The sequence below is a fragment of the Nerophis ophidion genome, linkage group LG02 (genome assembly GCF_033978795.1).
Source record: "Nerophis ophidion isolate RoL-2023_Sa linkage group LG02, RoL_Noph_v1.0, whole genome shotgun sequence".
Classification (NCBI taxonomy): domain Eukaryota; kingdom Metazoa; phylum Chordata; class Actinopteri; order Syngnathiformes; family Syngnathidae; genus Nerophis; species Nerophis ophidion.
In genome coordinates this window covers 23,181,976-23,200,987 of record NC_084612.1, presented here as the reverse complement: position 1 = coordinate 23,200,987, position 19,012 = coordinate 23,181,976, and the positions used below count along the sequence as shown (strand labels likewise).

Sequence of the window (19,012 nt, the reverse complement as noted above, 5' to 3'; positions counted from 1 at the left end):
CCTGAACTATCAAGAGCTAATGCAAAAGCTGAATCAAAGATGGTGTCTTTGCAAACAGAAAGTATTGTAATATTTTGTTTTGATTGATGGCGGCTGTACATCACTGCAGCACCTCTCAAATAATGTATCATTTTCTTAGTGAGAGTGTCACTTTTATAGTGTTTACTTTGGCTCACCCTTTAATTGTTGCTAATAAAGGTACTGAAGAGTACTAGCTGAGAGTGTGTATACTGTAGTCCAGTGGTTCTCAACCTTTTTTCAGTGATGTACCCCCTGTGAATATGTTTTTAATTCAAGTACCCTCTTATCAGAGCAAAGCATTTTTGGTTAAAACAAAGGAAAAAATAAGTAAAATACAGCACTATGCCATCAGTTTCGGATTTATTAAATTGTATAACAGTGCAAAATATTGCTCATTTGTAGTGGTCTTTCTTGAACTATTTGGAGAAAAAGATATATAAATAACTAAAAACTTGTTGGAAAAAAAAGTGATTCAGCTATAAATAAAGATTTCTACACATAGAAGTAATAGCTTAAAAGTGCCTTCTTTGGGGATTTTAATAGAGATCCATCTGGATTCATGAACTTAATTCTAAACATTTCTTCACAAAAAAATAAATCTTTAACATCAATATTTACGGAACATGTCCATAAAAAAATCTAGCTGTCAACACTGAATATTGCATTGTTGTACTTTTTTTCACAGTTTATAAACTTACATTCATATTTTGTTGAAGTATTATTCAATAAATATATTTATAAGGACTTTTGAATTGTTGCTATTTTTAGAATATTTAAAAAAAATCTCACGTACCCCTTGGCATACCTTCAAGTACCTACACGTACCCCCATTTGGGAACCACTGCTGCAGTCCAGGGGTGTCCAAAGGTTTCCCTCTGTAGACTGCACACTTGCAAAATCAAAGCATGCGGAGGCCTTTTTTAAATTTACCTTTAGGGCTCCCCTCAAGTTTGGCCTAAGTCATAATTTTAAAAAAAAAGTCTTATTTATATATATATACCGGTATATAGATAGATATGTGTATATATGTTCGTGTGTAAATATATGTGTGTACATATATATGTATGTCTATATGTATATATATGTATGGGTATGTATGTGTGTGCAAACCCTGTTTCCATATGAGTTGTCCATCCATCCATTTTCTACCACTTTTTCCCTTTGGGGTCGCGGGGGGCGCTGGTGCCTATAAATAATATATGGGTTGTACTTGTATAGCGCTTTTCTACCTTCAAGGTACTCAAAGCGCTTTGACACTACTTCCACATTTACCCATTCACACACTGATGGAGGGAGCTGCCATGCAAGGCGCTAACCATCAGGAGCAAGGGTGAAGTGTCTTGCTCAAGGACACAACGGACGTGACGGGGCTGATACTAGGTGGGGATTGAACCAGGGACCCTCGGGTTGCGCACGGCCACTCTTCCCACTGCGCCGCGCCGTCCCCTATCTTAGCTACAATCAGGCGGAAGGCGGTGTACACCCTGGACAAGTCTGTTCGATGTAAATATAAACGGAATACAATGATTTGCAAATCCTTTTCAACCCGTACTCAATTGAATGCGCTACAAAGACAAGATATTTGATGTTCAAACTCAGAAACTTTATTTTTTTTCAAATAATAATTAACTTTGAATTTCATGGCTGCAAAACGTGCCAAAGCAGTTGGGAAAGGGCATGGTCACCACTGTGTTACATCACCTTTTCTTTTAACAACACTCAATAAACATCTGGGAACTGAGGAAACTAATTGTTGAAGCTTTAAAAGTGGAATTGTTTCCCATACTTGTTTTAAATGGGTGATAAATGGGCTGTACTTGTATAGCGCTTTTCTACTTTTATGAGCTTGTATAGCGCTTTTCTACTTTTATGAGCTTCAGTCGTTAAACAGTCCTGGGTCTCCGCTGTTGTATTTTACGCTTCATAATGCGCCACACATTTTCGATGGGAGACAGGTCTGGACTGCAGGTGGGCCAGGAAAGTACCTGTACTCTTTTTTAACGAAGCCACGCTGTTGTAACACGTGCTGAATGTGGCTTGGCATTGTCTTGCTGAAATAAGCAGGGGCGTCCATGAAAAAGACGGCGCTTAGATGGCAGCATTTGTTGTTCCAAAACCTTTAATGACCTTTCAGCATTAATGGTGCCTTCACAGTTGTGTAAGTTACCCATGCCTTGGGCACTAATGCACCCCCATACCATCACAGATGCTGGCTTTGGAACTTTGCGTCGATAACAGTCTGGATGGTTCGCTTCCCCTTTAGTCCGTACGACACAAATTTCGAATATTTCACCCAAAAATCTGAAATGTGGACTCGTCAGACCACAGAACACTTTTCCACTCTGCATCAGTCCATCTTAGATGATCTCGGGCCCAGAGAAGCCGGCGGCGTTTCTGGATGTTCTTGATGAACGGCTTTTGCTTTGCATAGTAGAACTTTAACTTGCACTTACAGATGTAGCGACAAACTTTATTTAGTGACAGTGGTTTTCTGAAGTCTTCCTGAGTCAATGTGGTGATATCCTTTAGAGATTGATGTGGGTTTTTGATACAGTGCTGTCTGAGGGATCGAAGGTCACGGTCATTCAATGTTGGTTTCCGGCCATGCCGCTTACGTGGAGTGATTTCTCCAGATTCTCTGAACCTTTTGATGATATTATGGACCGTATATGTTGGAATCCCTAAATTTCTTGCAATTGCACTTTGAGAAACGTTGTTCTTAAACTGTTTGACTATTTGCTCACGCAGTTGTGGACAAAGGGGTGCACATTTTTTCGGAATCTGTTTTAATACGCAATCATGGCACCCACCTGTTCCCAATTAGCCTGCACACCTGTTGGATGTTCCAAATAAGTGTTTGATGAGCATTCCTCAACTTTATCCGTATTTATTGCCACCTTTCCCAACTTCTTTGTCACGTGTTGCTGGCATCAAATTCTAAAGTTAATGATTATTTGCAAAAAATAAACGTTTATCAGTTTGAACATCAAATATCTTGTCTTTGTAGCATTTTCAACTGAATATAGGATGAAAATGATTTGCAAATCATTGTATTCTGTTTATATTTACATCTAACACAATTTCCCAACTTATATGGAAACGGGGTTTGTATTCATTTCAACACCTAAGTCTCTAAATCCACTTTAGATCTATATGTCCTTTATAAGTTTGTGTTTGTTTGTTTTATGACTTTTTTTTGTAAAAAAAACAACATTTTTAAAAACTCTTACAAACACAGAGAATATACAATATTTTCCCCCCAAAAAATTCTAAATGTAATTTTGCTTTGAAACAATTGGGCCAATGAGTAGGTCAACCAACATTGATTTAAATGTATTATTATTTTTTGAGCAATGACAGATTTAAAGTAAAACCTGCCTGCCTTAAAGTCAAAACTGCCTGCATGGCAGCTTTATCTTATTAGAGTCAACATTGCAGCCATTTCTCGTTACATTTCACCTGTTTGCTTTTTTTCCAACTTTTTTAAATAATTTTTTTGTTTAGTTGTACACTTGTATTAGTGGAATGTGCCGCGGGGCGTTAAAAAATTAGCTTCGGGCCGCAAATTGTGCACGAAGCCACACTTTGGACACCCCTGCTATAGTCTTAAGTCTGTCCATATTTTAGATGTTTATATTGTCAGTCCAAAGTCTGCGGGCTTGTCTCTTTGTTTCTTCCTATCCTCTGTGCTGATTAGCTCGTTCCATTTCACATGTCTTTCATTATTTATGGAACTCTGTGGAGAAAGAGTTGGTTGTTTTGTGGAACAGACAGCTCTGTGGGGGACTGACAGATGAGGGTACTGTTGATGAAAAAAAAAACATGAGCCACATACAGTAAGTAATGCATCAATGAAACAAGGGTTAGAGGTTGTCATTCATCAAGGGAGCAACTAGGAAAATGTGCCTTCACGCCCATATGTGTAAGATTTATATGCAATCTAAAGGCTCATCTTATGTGTATGACCATGATTCATGGATTTAATTTACTTAGATTGCTTGTATTTTGCAATCATTTTTGGACATTTGGCAACCAAAGTAAGCATAAGTTGTTTTAATTTGGGACCTAAGCAAGGGTTTTGGAAACAATATTATACTCAAAAAGAAAACCTTAAAAGTGTGAAAATAGCCTGAGAACCGCAATTGTAATTTGTTGTACAGCGGGTGAAAAGTTTCACAAAGTGTAATTTGGTCAATAATAATTGAAAGAGAGCAGAATGTACACTGCAAAGGCATCATGTTTAGTATCAATGTGAAGAGACCCACCTCCTTGATACACACTTAAATAGACCCTCCCCTGTTATGTCTGATCCAAGGCCAAGTAGTTTACTACTACTTCACAGTGGTTAGTAGCTATTAAAGCAGCTGGGGAAAAATTCAAGTGCACTACTGTATTTAGCTGCAACCAGCAGAGGTGCGCTGTTGATTCAGTCGCAACTAGTTTGCTGGCAGTAAGTCGGACACGTTTCCAGTGAGGGGTGGACTCCGCCAAGGCTGTCCTTTGTCACCGATTCTGTTCATAACTTTCATGGACAGAATTTCTAGGCGCAGCCAAGGCGTTGAGGGGATCCGGTTTGGTGGCCACGGGATTAGGTCTCTGCTTTTTGCAGATGATGTAGTCCTGATGGCTTCATCTGGCCGGGATCTTCAGCGCTCACTGGATCGGTTCGGAGCCGAGTGTGAAGCGACCGGAATGAGAATCAGCACCTCCAAGTCCGAGTCCATGGTTCTCGCCCGGAAAAGGGTGGAGTGCCATCTCCGGGTTGGGGAGGAGACCCTGCCCCAAGTGGAGGAGTTCAAGTACCTAGGAGTCTTGTTCACGAGTGGGGGAAAAGTGGATCGTGAGATGCGGCGTCTTCAGTACTGCGGACGTTGTATCGATCCGTTGTGGTGAAGAAGGAGCTGAGCCGGAAGGCAAAGCTCTCAATTTACCGGTCGATCTACGTTCCCATCCTCACCTATGATCATGAGCTTTGGTCATGACCGAAAGGATAAGATCACGGGTACAGGCGGCCGAAATGAGTTTCCTCCGCCGGGTGGCGGGGCTCTCCCTTAGAGATAGGGTGAGAAGCTCTGCCATCCGGGAGGAGCTCAACGTAAAGCCGCTGCTCCTCCACATCAAGAGGAGCCAGATGAGGTGGTTCAGGCATCTGGTCAGGATGCCACCCGAACGCCTCCCTAGGGAGGTGTTTAGGGCACGTCCAGCTGGTAGGAGGACACGGGGAAGACCCAGGACACGTTGGGAAGACTATGTCTCCCGGCTGGCCTGGGAACGCCTCGGGATACCCCGGGAAGAGCTCGACGAAGTGGCTGGAGAGAGGGAAGTCTGGTCTTCCCTGCTTAGGCTGCTGCCCCCGCGACCCGATCTTGGATAAGCGGAAGATGATGGATGGATGGATAGTTTGCTGTTTGAAGAAGTTCAAAACACCCATCGTCACTAATCTGCTATGAGTGTTTGAGCTTTTGATTGATCATTTTTTTTTTTTACCATTGTCGATTTACGAAATTTGGTCAATTACTGGTTAACTTCTTGTTGCACTTTGATGACAGTTAAGGTTAAAAAAAGTTGCTTGCAGAGTTAAAGGGGCTGTTTGCAGCCCGTGAATGCTTAGATTAATGGGTTGTTTTCTTTCTTTTAAGGTTGTGATAGTATTTGGGGTTGCTAAAGACCTATTGTTCCGTATGAATGTGGAATGGCTGTTTTGGGGCTACATTGTCAAGCAAACAGATTTGTTAAGATTTTGTGTAATACAAATGTGCAGGACAAACGATGCAGTGTTCTAGTGTTCTAATACTTGTACAGGTCTTGGTTGTTGTTGTGTTTGCACTTTTGTGTTTGATTTTATCTCTGTGCTGGTGTTCATAGGATTGTCCCTTGTAGGTCTGAAGGATTTGTTTGGCAAACCAGGAATGATGTCAAACCTCTTTTCTGCTCTTACCTAGACTGATGGAGGGAATCTGACTATTCTGCATTAACAGCGCTCATAGCTGGCATTTTCTGTCTTCTTATCTCTGCTAACTGGAAGAAGACTTTGTCTAATTGGTCCCACAGTAAGTGGAAAGTTCAAAGGTTGTGAGGGTGGAGCTTGATGGATCATGGTGGTGAGTGCCAGACTTTTAAAACTACTTTGTTTATTCTTTCAATGTTTTACTTGTATGGAGTCAATATATTACACTACAGTACTCAATCATCATTTTTGTGTGTTATTTCCTTCCCTTTCTAAAGGTCAGTTGGACTACGAAGCCAGAATAATGTCACAAGTAATGGCGGGTGGGGTTGAGCATTGTGACAATAACACGCCACACCCAGATATTTTGGCTTCCCAAAACCTCAACGAGACTCAGACTGAACATTCTTCAGCTTTACAAAATGAATTTGGAGGCGGTGCGTTTTTCAACAACAACCTGGAGGCAGAGAAAGAGCGATACCAAGAAGAAGAAGAGGACATTGATGAAGTGATGAAGGACGAGGAGGAAGAATCTGAGGCATCAAGTTGCCTACTTAACTGCCAGTCCCCAGATACTCCCATGACTGACTCCTCCTATTCAGAAACAGGTACATAGCAGTCCACTCTACAATATTGAGGCACACTGCCAAACAGTGAGCACAGAAAACGTGACTAATATGTCCTTCCAGGATTACATGTTTTTTTTTTGTGATTGTTGCGGCCTAAAATGTCTGAATTCGCGACAGCTTTTTCAATAACACTGAATGCAAATTTTATGAATTTGTTATCAATGTTTAAAGTGTTCTTTGTAAACTTAACTGAAAGAGCACATGATTTCAACACAAAATTGCAACAAAAAAAAAAATACTATATTGACATTTTTACTCGTGTTATACCACACAGACTTTAATTAAAGTAGATACTAGATCACAGTACAAGCACAAACTCTGAGGTCATTGCCAAATCTTTAATATGTTATAATAGGCCCGGGCCATATGGCCAAAAATAAAATCTCAGAATTTTTCACAAAAAAATCGATTTCTGATTTTTTTCCCTACTTTTTAAAGAAACCATTTAATACACTCCTCTCTGAGCTGCCACCTTATCATGGTAGAGGAGTTTGCGTATCCAATTATCCTAGGAGCTATGTTGTCCGGGGGCTTTATGCCCCCTGGTAGGGTCTCCCAAGGCAAACAGGTTCTAGGTGAGGGATCAGACAAAGAGCAGCTCGAAGACCTCTATGAAGAAGATAAAATATGGACCCAGATTTCCCTCGCCCGGACGCGGGTCACCGGGGCCCCCCTCTGGAGCCAGGCCCGGAGGTGGGGCACGATGGCGAGCGCCTGGTGGCCGGGCCTGTTCCCATGGGGCCCGGCCGGGCACAGCCCGAAGAGGCAACGTGGGTCACCCCTCCAATGGGCTGCCCACCCATAACAGGGGCCATAGAGGTCGGGTGCAATGTGAGCTGGGCGGCAGCCGAAGGCAGGGCACTTGGCGGTCCGATCCTCGGCTACAGAAGCTAGCTCTTGGGACGTGGAACGTCACCTCACTGGGGGGGAAAGAGCCTGAGCTAGTGCGCGAAGTGGAGAAGTTCCGGCTGGATATAGTCGGACTCACTTCGACGCACAGCAAGGGCTCTGGAACCTCTTCTCTCGAGATGGACTGGACCCTCTTCCACTCTGGCGTTGCCGACAGTGAGAGGCGATGGGCTGGGGTGGCAATTCTGGTTGCCCCCCGGCTTAAAGCCTGCACGTTGGAGTTCAACCCAGTGGACGAAAGGGTAGCCTCCCTCCGCCTTCAGGTGGGGGGACGGGTCCTGACTGTTGTTTGTGCTCACGCACCAAACGGCAGTTCAGAGTACCCACCCTTTTTGGGTACACTCGAGGGAGTACTGGAAAGTGCTCCCCCGGGTGATTCCCTTGTCCTACTGGGGGACTTCAACGCTCATGTTGGCAACGACAGTGAAACCTGGAGAGGCGTGATTGGGAAGAATGGCCGCCCGGATCCGAACCAGAGTGGTGTTTTGTTATTGGACTTTTGTGCTCGTTACAATTTGTCCATTACAAACACCATGTTCAAACATAAGGGTGTCCATATGTGCACTTGGCACCAGGACACCCTAGGCCGCAGTTCCATGATCGACTTTGTAGTTGTGTCATCGGATTTGCGGCCTTATGTTTTGGACACTCGAGTGAAGAGAGGGGAGGAGCTTTCTACCAATCACCACCTGGTGGTGAGTTGGCCGCGATGGTGGGGGAGGATGCCGGACCGACCTGGCAGGCCCAAACGCATTGTGAGGGTCTGCTGGGAACGTCTGGCAGAGTCTCCTGTCAGAGAAAGTTTCAATTCCCACCTCCGGAAGAACTTTGAACATGTCACGAGGGAGGTGCTGGACATTGAGTCCGAGTGGACCATGTTCCGCACCTCTATTGTCGAAGCGGCTGATCGTAGCTGTGGCCGCAAGGTAGTTGGTGCCTGTCGGGGCGGCAATCCTAAAACCCCTTGGTGGACACCAGCGGTGAGGGATGCCGTCAAGCTGAAGAAGGAGTCCTATCGGGTCCTTTTGGCTCATAGGACTCCAGAGGGAGTGGACAGGTACCGACAGGCCAAGCGGTGTGCGGCTTCAGCGGTCGCTGAGGCAAAAACTCGGACATGGGAGGAGTTCGGGGAAGCCATGGAAAACGACTTCCGGACGGCTTCGAAGCGATTCTGGCTACGCTGGATAGTCGAACCTCGGATTCAGGAGGAACAGTGTGGTTTTCATCCTGGTCGTGGAACTGTGGACCAGCTCTATACTCTCGGCAGGGTTCTTGAGGGTGCATGGGAGTTTGCCCAACCAGTCTACATGTGCTTTGTGGACTTGGAGAAGGCATTCGACCGTGTCCCTCGGGAAGTCCTGTGGGGAGTGCTCAGAGAGTATGGGGTACCGAACTGTCTTATTGTGGCAGTCCGCTCCCTGTATGATCAGTGCCAGAGCTTGGTCCGCATTGCTGGCAGTAAGTCGGACACATTTCCAGTGAGGGTTGGACTCCGCCAAGGCTGTCCTTTGTCACCGATTCTGTTCATAACTTTTATGGACAGAATTTCTAGGCGCAGTCAAGGCATTGAGGGGTTCCGGTTTGGTGATCGCAGGATTAGGTCTCTGCTTTTATCAGATGATGTGGTCCTGATGGCTTCATCTGACCAGGATCTTCAGCTCTCACTGGATCGGTTTGCAGCCGAGTGTGAAGCGACCGGAATGAGAATCAGCACCTCCAAGTCCGAGTCCATGGTTCTCGCCCGGAAAAGGGTGGAGTGCCATCTCCGGGTTGGGGAGGAGCCCCTGCCCCAAGTGGAGGAGTTCAAGTACCTAGGAGTCTTGTTCACGAGTGGGGGAAGAGTGGATCGTGCGATTGACAGGCGGATCAGTGCGGCGTCTTCAGTAATGCGGACGTTGTATCGATCCGTTGTGGTGAAGAAGGAGCTGAGCCGGAAGGCAAAGCTCTCAATTTACCGGTCGATCTACGTTCCCATTCTCACCTATGGTCTTGAGCTTTGGGTCACGACCGAAAGGATAAGATCACGGGTACAAGCGGCCGAAATGAGTTTCCTCCGCCGTGTGGCGGGGCTCTCCTTTAGAGATAGGGTGAGAAGCTCTGCCATCCGGGAGGAGCTCAAAGTAAAGCCGCTGCTCCTCCACATCGAGAGGAGCCAGAAGAGGTGGTTCGGGCATCTGGTCAGGATGCCACCCGAACGCCTCCCTAGGGAGGTGTTTAGGGCACGTCCAACCGGTAGGAGGCCACGGGGAAGACCCAGGACACGTTGGGAAGACTATGTCTCTCTGCTGGCCTGGGAACGCCTCGGGATCCCCCGGGAAGAGCTAGACGAAGTGGCTGGGGAAAGGGAAGCCTGGGTTTCCCTGCTTAGGCTGTTGCCCCCGCGACCCGACCTCGGATAAGCGGAAGAAGATGGATGGATGGATGGATGGATGGCATTTAATACAAATGACATAATTAATTCAAAACAATTTTTTCTTTTGTTTAATCAGAAACCAGAAGTTTGAAATGACACAGCATACTCTGCATCTTACTCTAGGCAAATTATAATTTGAATAATGTTGTTGTTTTTACAATACATATGAACTTGAACTTGTATTTTCAAAGAATTAAATTATGAGCTTCCCCTGGAAAGCAATACTTCTGTCTTGAATAAAATACTTCTGTTAACAAAAGTGTAGCATTGCATATTATTGCATGCAAAAAAAAATCCAACACTGAGATTAATCAAATGAAAACTTCTGTCTTGAATAAAATACTCTTGTAAATATAAATGTGGTATTATACATTGAGAAGACTATTTAATAGTTTTAGTAAGTGGATAACGGCAGACCTTTTTTTTTCACAAAATTTGTGTGCAGAGCGACTGCTTCAATGATTGCCCTGTGCCTTGTGCTTCTTTTTCATCATACATACCTGGTATAAATGATTTCACCACAGTCAGATGCCTTTCAACTGGAGTTCTGTTTGTTGTTGCGGTTTTGTGCTGCTGGCGTTTTTAAAACTCATAAAAACTTTGCACCGTGCAGTCATTTGTTCCACACCTGTTGCCGCAAAATCAAAGTACGGACACTTATTTTCTTTGGAACAAACGTCTCGCACAGTGCAAAAATTTGTTGGGCAAGTATCGAATAAAAAGTAGCACACTTTTGAACACAGATTTTAACCCTTTATTTAGCATTTTGATCCTAAAATAAATCCATCAGAATTTAATCAAACTAAAGTAAAATTTCCACCTATCTGTACAGCATGTTTGAAATAAACTTAAATTATAACTATAACCAAATAGACAAGCGATTGACGCAGAAGTGTCACTAATCACGCTGTGCGCGTTGAAAGCTGTGTGTATTTCTCCCCCCTGCATCATGCGCAGAGTGGATGGGGTCTGGAACCCCGAGCTCACACACTCATTCTTCCAACACAGAAGAAACAAGGTCTTAGTTGGAGGAGCTTGTCAGTAAAAGATGTTTTTTCACCACCTAAAAACATCCACCCATCCATTTTCTAACGCTTGTCCCTTTCGAGGTCATGGAGGGTGCTGGAGCCTATTTCAACTGCATTCGGGCGGGAGGTGGGGTACACCTTGGACAAGTCGCCACCTCATCGTAGGAAATATTGAACAATAAATCAATAATTAAAGTGACAAACCTGTCATCCAAACAGTACTCTGTTTGTTGACAAGATCATACAGCCATGGAAGCACATTCAATCTAAATATTAAGCAGAGGTAAAACAAACAAACAAAAAGAAGATTGGAGATAATATTTGACTTTTCTTATATTATTTTCAAGGCTTTTGTTTTTCTTATATCCAAACACCTCCTAAATTGGAATTATTTTATGCAAAACCTACTTTTCTTAATTGTTAGTACCTGTTTTTGTGTATTTGCGATCCCCATTAGTCCGGAAAATTTAAAATAAGTACAACTTAGGGATGTTCTTTGTTTAATTAAGCATTGCAATAGGCCTTATAATGGCATTGTGCATGAGAGCACAAGTGTACAATGGGTGTTAATATTGAAATTGTGATGTTTAAGACATTTCATAGTGCTCCTAAATTGTTCCCTGTGCTACAAACAATTTTCTCTGCGACTATGTTTTTTCATTTAGCTAAGCTGAAGGTGAAAAAGCTAACCAGACTGCCCTGATTAGCTATGTTTTTAATCTCCACTAAGAACGTAAGGGGGAGAAAAAGGGCTACAAAATCTCATGGGGGCAAGAGGAGAATTTAATAAAATATATACATTTTATGAATCATGTGCTACAGAAAACTCAAATGTATCGATAAAATCAGTATATCGCTCAGGCCTAGGTTATAACTAATAATTGTAATACTAAATTGTAATCATGGAAAGAAACACTACCAAAGGCTTCCTTATTGTCCGTTGTCTCCTCTGCCGTCCACAAGTTGCAAACATTCTCTATGTATGTTTTACACAAGAAAAGTGTTTGTCCATTTAAAACATTTATTTATGTTCTGACATATTTACCCCCGCACGTTAAGAGCATTTGTGAACTGTTGAGAGCGATCTATAGTGGTAATTTTTGTTAGTAATTGAGCGACAATGGAAGATTATCATCACATATCTCCATCACGTAAATGGTGCTACTTGGGGAACTCAGTTCTTAATTGTTTGTAATTGTCGTATCAAAGATGGGATAAACACATGTTAAACATATGAATTCATTTAAACTCAAAAGTAAATGTTTCATTACTACATTACCCAGAAGGCTTAGCGGTGTAGGCAGGAACAGGAAGTAGATCTGAGCTACTCGGGATTGTGCCATTTCAGCAATAAAGAGCGAATATCTTTTTATCCATTGTTGTTTCTGCTTCGTCTACACAAGAATCAAACATATATTTTGATTTGACAGTTGATGTGCCTGTTTGAGTGCCGATCGAGACAAATTTGATTAAAATGTGAGTGTAAATGTTGTCTGGCTCTCTGTGTTGGCACTGCGATGAGGTAGCGATTTGTCCAGGGTGTATGCCGCCTTCCGTCCGATTGTAGCTGAGATAGGCTCCAGCGCCCCCCGCGACTCCGAAGGAAATAAGCGGTAAAAAATGGATCGATGGATGGAAAATGAAGATTTGCCAAAACGTGCGGGGAAGTTGCGAGTTTTGGACAAAGTTGTAAGGCCGTGCATAATTTGTAGGGATCGATTGAATTTGCGTGAAATGGCATGATCGCAATATTTCAGGATCCTGTAGGGACTGCAGATTAAGGCCATGTCCACAAAAACATGGAACGTTTCAAAAACATACTTGGAGTTAAAACTATCTCCATCTACATAAGTGTTGTTGGAAAACTGTCTGTCTACCAACAAACACATACACTTGCTGTCATGCACATTTTGTCCAATCAGAAGCCTGAAAAAAGTAGCAATAGCTTGTTTATTTTGATATACTAAACGTGCAATGACATGTACATTATCTTTAAAACCAGCCTGCATGTACACAGAACCCTGGGAACATCGTTAAAAGAGTGAATGCATGTGCCGCTGAAACCCAACACTCATAGAATTACCATTTGTTTAGCAACATGGTCATGCCATGTTCAGCAACATGGTTATGTACTACATGTGCAGTGAAGTGTACATTATTTCTGAAATCAGCATGCACTAATGAGCCAAAAAAACCTGTTTTAGCCGTGTACACGCATACGCTAAGCGGAAAGTTTTGGAACTCTACACTTTGGGCCGCGTTTGCAAAAGTTTGCGTTTTTAAAGACAGTCTGCGTGTGGACAAGAGGCCTAAATGCAGAAATAAGTATATGCGTTTATTAAGTATCCGTGTTCGTGTAGACATGGTCTCAGGTGTAACCAAACAAAAAATATAAAGAGTTTTCTCTTATCAAACACTATGCCAGCTCTTTTTAAATGGAACACTTAATCCTTCAGACACATCCTTGTTGTGTCATATGTTCACACCCTCACATCACTGGGCAAGAAGGCACTATTTTAGTGTTACCAAAGTACAATAACATATATTTACCAAGCGGTAGAGAATGGATATGATGGATATTACTGTAAAATTATAAATTTTTTAAATTAGAGTATACTGTGATGAGGTGGCGACTTGTCTAGGGTGTACCCCGCCTTCTTCCGCCCGATTGTAGCTGAGATAGGCACCAGCGACACCAAAGGGAATAAGCGGTAGAAATGGATGGATGGGTGGATGGAGAGTATACTGTGATGAGTTGGCGACTTGTCCAGGGTGTACGACGCCTTCTTCCGCCCGATTGTAGCTGAGATAGGCACCACCGCCCCCCGCGATCCCAAAAGGAATAAGCGGTAGAAAATGGATGGATGGAAATTAGAGTATATACATTTGATTAATTTCAATAATGAGTTACATGCTACATATTTTTTAGGATTATTCTTGTGCTTGTTAACTTTGACAGCCCTAATTTTAACATGCATGTTCACCACCCACAGCATTTCTTATCATGTTCAATGAATAGGAAGCCATTACCTATATTTGTGCGGCACAATAAAAATAGTTGTCAGGCCTGAGCATTGGCGCACAAAGACTGATGGCATATAGATAGATAGATAGATAGATGGATAGATAGTACTTTATTGATTCCGTGAATGCGTGGGTTCCCTCCGGGTACTCCGGCTTCCTCCCACTTCCAAAGACATGCACCTGGGGATAGATGATTGGCAACACTAAATTGGCCCTAGTGTGTGAATGTGAGTGTGAATGTTGTCTGTCTATCTGTGTTGGCTCTGCGATGAGGTGGCGACTTGTCCAGGGTGTACCCCGCCTTCCAGTAGCAGTGTACAGAGTTGATATCAATCAAACAGTAAAAAGTAAGTAATGGGGTTACAATGAAAACAAAATAGAAAAATATTACAATAAGAAAATAAAAATAAAAAGCAACAATGAGAATTAAAATATAATAGTAAAATAAGAATATAATAAGAGAGACTAGGCAGTAGTGACCATGTTATGAAAACGTATTGCACTGTTATTGTTTTGCATACCCTGTCATCCTAGTACCCCTCGCCCCCCTCACCAGAGAGGAGTTGTACAGTCTAATAGCGTGTGGGACAAAGGAGTTTTTGAGTCTATTAGTCCTGCACTTGGGATGAAGCAGTCTATAACTGAACAGGCTCCTCTGGCTACTGATAACGCAATGCAGAGGGTGACTGGGATATGGGAGTCAACAAAAGATAACAGTGATGCATCCTGGGAAAACGGAGAAAAGAAGCATGCAGTTGTGGCTTTCAGAGGATACATCCCCTGAATTGTGACACAGCTACAATTTTGTAGAAGTGCTAAGAAATACGGTCAAAAATATATCTTCCAGTCTTGACTTATAAAATCAACTCACATAAAGAGACAACAATAAGTCCCACACGCTTGTAAAGAGACAACTTTTAAATAGTGTATTGCAAGTTATCCTTTTTTAACACTTTATTTGTCCTTCTTTACTCCAATAGGAAGCATATTGGAGAATCTTTTCAGTCCTGGTACAAGTCCAGAACCTGCATCCCCGGTCATCCAAGAGAAATCATCTCCCATCAGCCCTTTGGAAGTGGGTCAGAGTGAAGTAAACTTCGGTGGCTTTAACGTTGAACCTCTTGCCTCCAGCACATCAGGAGTAACCTTCACCACAGGTCCTGTGCTCTCTACTCATATATCTTTAACCTCAGACACTGGGCTGAGCTGCACTGATGGACAAGCGCTTGTCTCACTTACATCCACTTCAGAACCTCTCACAAACTTTACTCTGCTCTGCGAAAGACTTCCATGTACCATCGGGTCTGCTAACATGACATCCACCTCTAGGTCCAATACTTCCATTACCTCTATTAATCAAACAATCATGCCCCTCACCTTCATCACCAAGCACACAGAGTCTTCATCCTCTACTGGACCTCTACCCTCAGAAAACAATACTTCCTTTCTAGTGCCCACTTGCTGCACTACAAGGCTCACCTCTCCTCTAATGGACTCTCTGGAGCAGCTGGCCCATAGAGGCGATGATGCTCGCCTTCCACTCGACCTACACCAGGTAAGCGGTCTCTCTTGTCTACCAGCATCATCTTTTAAACATGCACTTCACAGTCAGCAGGAAATTTTTCAAACAAGATATTCCTTCTGATATAGGGAATTTCATAATAGGGCAGGGGTGGCCAACCAGACAGAGACTAAGAGCCACTTTTTTTTACTGTGTTACTGCAAAGAGCCACATCTGACACATGGGCACACATGAACATCCCTCCATCCCTTCCACACGCACATAAACACTCACACATACACACACATGCACGCACACACACACACACACACACACAGACCTCTGCTCAGCCGAATTTATCTGAGTGCTTTGTACATTTTTGGAGAAACTGTTTCTGCTTTTCTGCCTGACTTTTCAAAGTGGCCAACTTGTGCTTGCGAAGTTCTGTCCGTTTGGACAGAACTTCTGCTCGTTGTTAGCATGGAGTGAGCTAAAGTGACGCTAAAGATTTGAAGCTTTGAAATGCGCTAATGACGCCTGACATATAATAATAATAATAATAATAACTTAGATTTCTATCGCGCTTTTCCAAACACTCAAAGCGCTCACAGAGAAGTGGGACTCAACAGTCATTCACACCTGGTGGTGGTAAGCTACAGCAGTAGCCACAGCTGCCCTGGGGTAGACTGACGGAAGCGTGGCTGCCAGTTTGCGCCTACGGCAGAATGGCTTGCCATTACATTCAACCAAAATATATAAACTTTCCCACTCTGTTAAAAATGTCCCGTGTTCTTCTTCATATTTTGGTTTTGCTGTGCTTTTTTACCCTGCCATTTTGAGTGCGAACTTGTCACAAATTGTTTACGACTGTGATGTCACGCACATGCACGTTTGAAGTCACTCAAACCGGATTCTTCTTCTTATGTTAGACTGACCATACATTCTCCTTTACCTGGACATGTCCTCTTTTGCGGGGCTGTCCGGGCGGGGTTTCTTAAATGCCTCACATGTCCGGCATTTTGAGTTAGGTTGCGTGTATTTTCAATGTACATCCAGGGTCAAGAACGGGTTGAAAACAAAACTAATTGTGGAGGCGAGCGCACACAGCAGCATTTGTGAGGGAGGGGAGAGCGAGAGAGAGAGAGATGTGGAGAGACAGACAGGCTACAAGAGAGATATGTGGAGAGACAGACAGGACAAAAAATAGAGATGCCGAAATGTAAATGCAACTTCACGGTCCTGGCCGTCGCACATGGGAAGCAGAATGCACTGTGTGCAAAGCAGGAAGGTATATATCTGTGGCAAATAAAGATCTACAAGCCAATATCTATACTACAAAGCACAAAACAGCTGTGCAAGGCGAGAGCTCGTCTGCTCTGTTTTGTTGAAATATAATTAACTTGTGTAAGGCATTATTTATGTTTACATTGTATACAAGAGGTTATTTGGAATATTTCTAAATTCATGAATGAAGAGGCCGGCGTTTTGTTGCAACTTTGTGACTTTATTTGTGTCTTGCACGCAGCCATCCACCAAGCTACTTCGCACCTGCACCCACTCAGTGTTACCACTCCCTCACCTCTCTCGCCCACCCACTCACTGATGTCACTCACCTCACATGCTGTCATATCTTAAAGGGCCACACACACACATACACTACTCTCATAACAGAGTTAAGTGCCGCATGAAACCAGCCAAAGAGCCGCATGAAATAGGGGGTTATAAAGGCACAGCGTACATTTTTTTGCCTTTGTGAGACTTAATCATGCAGTAATTCAACTCCAATGCTAGTACAAGCTCCAACGCCGACAGCAGTACACTGATTAACTTAATATGATTTGCAATGATCCGGCACCTAATAAGTGAAGTGAAGTGAAGTGAATTATATTTATATAGCGCTTTTCTCTAGTGACTCAAAGCGCTTTACATAGTGAAACCCAAATCTAAGTTACATTTTAAACCAGTGTGGGTGGCACTGGAAGCAGGTGGGTAACGTGTCTTGCCCAAGGACACAACAGCAGTGACTAGGATGGCAGAAGCGGGAATCGAACCTGCAACCCTCAAGTTGCTGGCACGGCCACTCTACCAACCGAGCTATGCCGCCCCACGAACATAAGGGTTTGGTGGAGGAACACAAGGCTTGTTGACTTATTGTTCTTAATTTGCAATGCAATATTTTCATTGTGCAAGATATGTGTGAACATAGATTTATTTGGTTTTGCTTTTATTGCCCATAGATCACTCTAAAAACGATGTACTGGTCCTTTAAGTAGGAATGTGACAGCTTTTTGCATCCTCTCTCTCTCTCTCGCGCGTGTGCGCACACACACACACACACACACACACATGCACACACACACACACACACACACACACACACACACACACACACACACACACTCTTGTTCTGTGATCAGCTGAGTTACATAAAAGCGACACTGACACTAGCTGAGGAGAGGTAGATGTCCTCTAGTGGCATCTTCCCTTTTTGTACTGAGTAGTTGCTCTTTGTTCCTCCCATGAACGTTGCCTTTTTGACTTAAGCTCATTTTCCATCGCCGAGTTTAATCTTTCAATTTTACTGTGCTGTTTTTGTATCAACTACAAAAAATGTTTGTTGTTAAATAATCCTATCTTCTCCTGCAGATTGCTGAGGCCTCTGTCTTGCATGAAGATTGTATCCTTATCATGGTGTAAACAAAAGAGCTTATTAGTTTGCTAATTTATAATATAGTTGTGCAATATGTGTGCAAACATGTGTTTTTATAAAACTATTGGTTTGGTTGGACATCAGTTTATGTTTAACAGTTACCAAAGAAAAATTCTTCCGCTTGACATTGTGTCAGAAAACGGCAAAGTGCAACACTTTCACTTCCAAAGGTGTCTGCAAACAAAAAGAATGTGACAATTTTGAAAATTCAGACATGATTATAACAGTCAAAGACAAGGGGACGCTTGCTAATCTATTCCATGTGTGAATAGAGAAGGCTGGTTGGAGAGAGCGAAGCATGTCAAAGGAGGATTGTATTATGGCTCGTTGCTCATATACATAAACATGAGCGCTTCGTCCTCCTTTCCTTCCAACACTTTCGCTTTGTTCTCCCGTGTTTTCTCATGTATAAAGTTATGTCCAGAAACTTAAAATAACGTACATACTTAAACATTACTGCATTGCCCATCTTGTTTGTCCTTTAACTTGTGCTCTTCAGACCAGCTGGCTTTAAGGTGTATCCAGCTGGAGAGGCTCTATCACCAGAGAGTTTTGGACAACCTCAATGCTCTTCAGCAACAGTGGGGTAAAAATGCACACACACACACACACAGCATCTGTCTGTCTGTTCATATATCTATGTATCTACCTGCAGTGTCAATGCAAGAAGGCAGGGATACCATTTGCCCCCTAGTTCTGATAATTACTGTACAAACCCTGTTTCCATGAGTCGGTAAATTGTGTTAGATGTAAATATAAACGGAATACAATGATTTGCAAATCATTTTCAACCCATATTCAATTGAATGCACTACAAAGAAAATATATTT

General features: G+C 43.0%; 1 protein-coding gene across 4 annotated transcripts in view; it reads left to right on the top strand.

The window, feature by feature from the left end:
• The window catches only part of cnsta (consortin, connexin sorting protein a), a 38,033-nt gene that overhangs the window by 675 nt on the left and 18,346 nt on the right, over positions 1-19,012 (top strand). For 2 of the 4 annotated variants that reach the window (XM_061879425.1, XM_061879433.1), the window contains exons 2-6: positions 5,964-6,122; positions 6,247-6,576; positions 14,952-15,526; positions 18,119-18,149; positions 18,682-18,768. In XM_061879425.1, coding sequence (XP_061735409.1) covers positions 6,110-6,122; positions 6,247-6,576; positions 14,952-15,526; positions 18,119-18,149; positions 18,682-18,768 — 1,036 coding nt within the window. In that variant the 5' untranslated portion in view covers positions 5,964-6,109. The remainder of the gene's footprint in view (positions 1-5,963; positions 6,123-6,246; positions 6,577-14,951; positions 15,527-18,118; positions 18,150-18,681; positions 18,769-19,012) is intronic. The other 2 variants (XM_061879417.1, XM_061879442.1) reach the window with 1 other exon arrangement.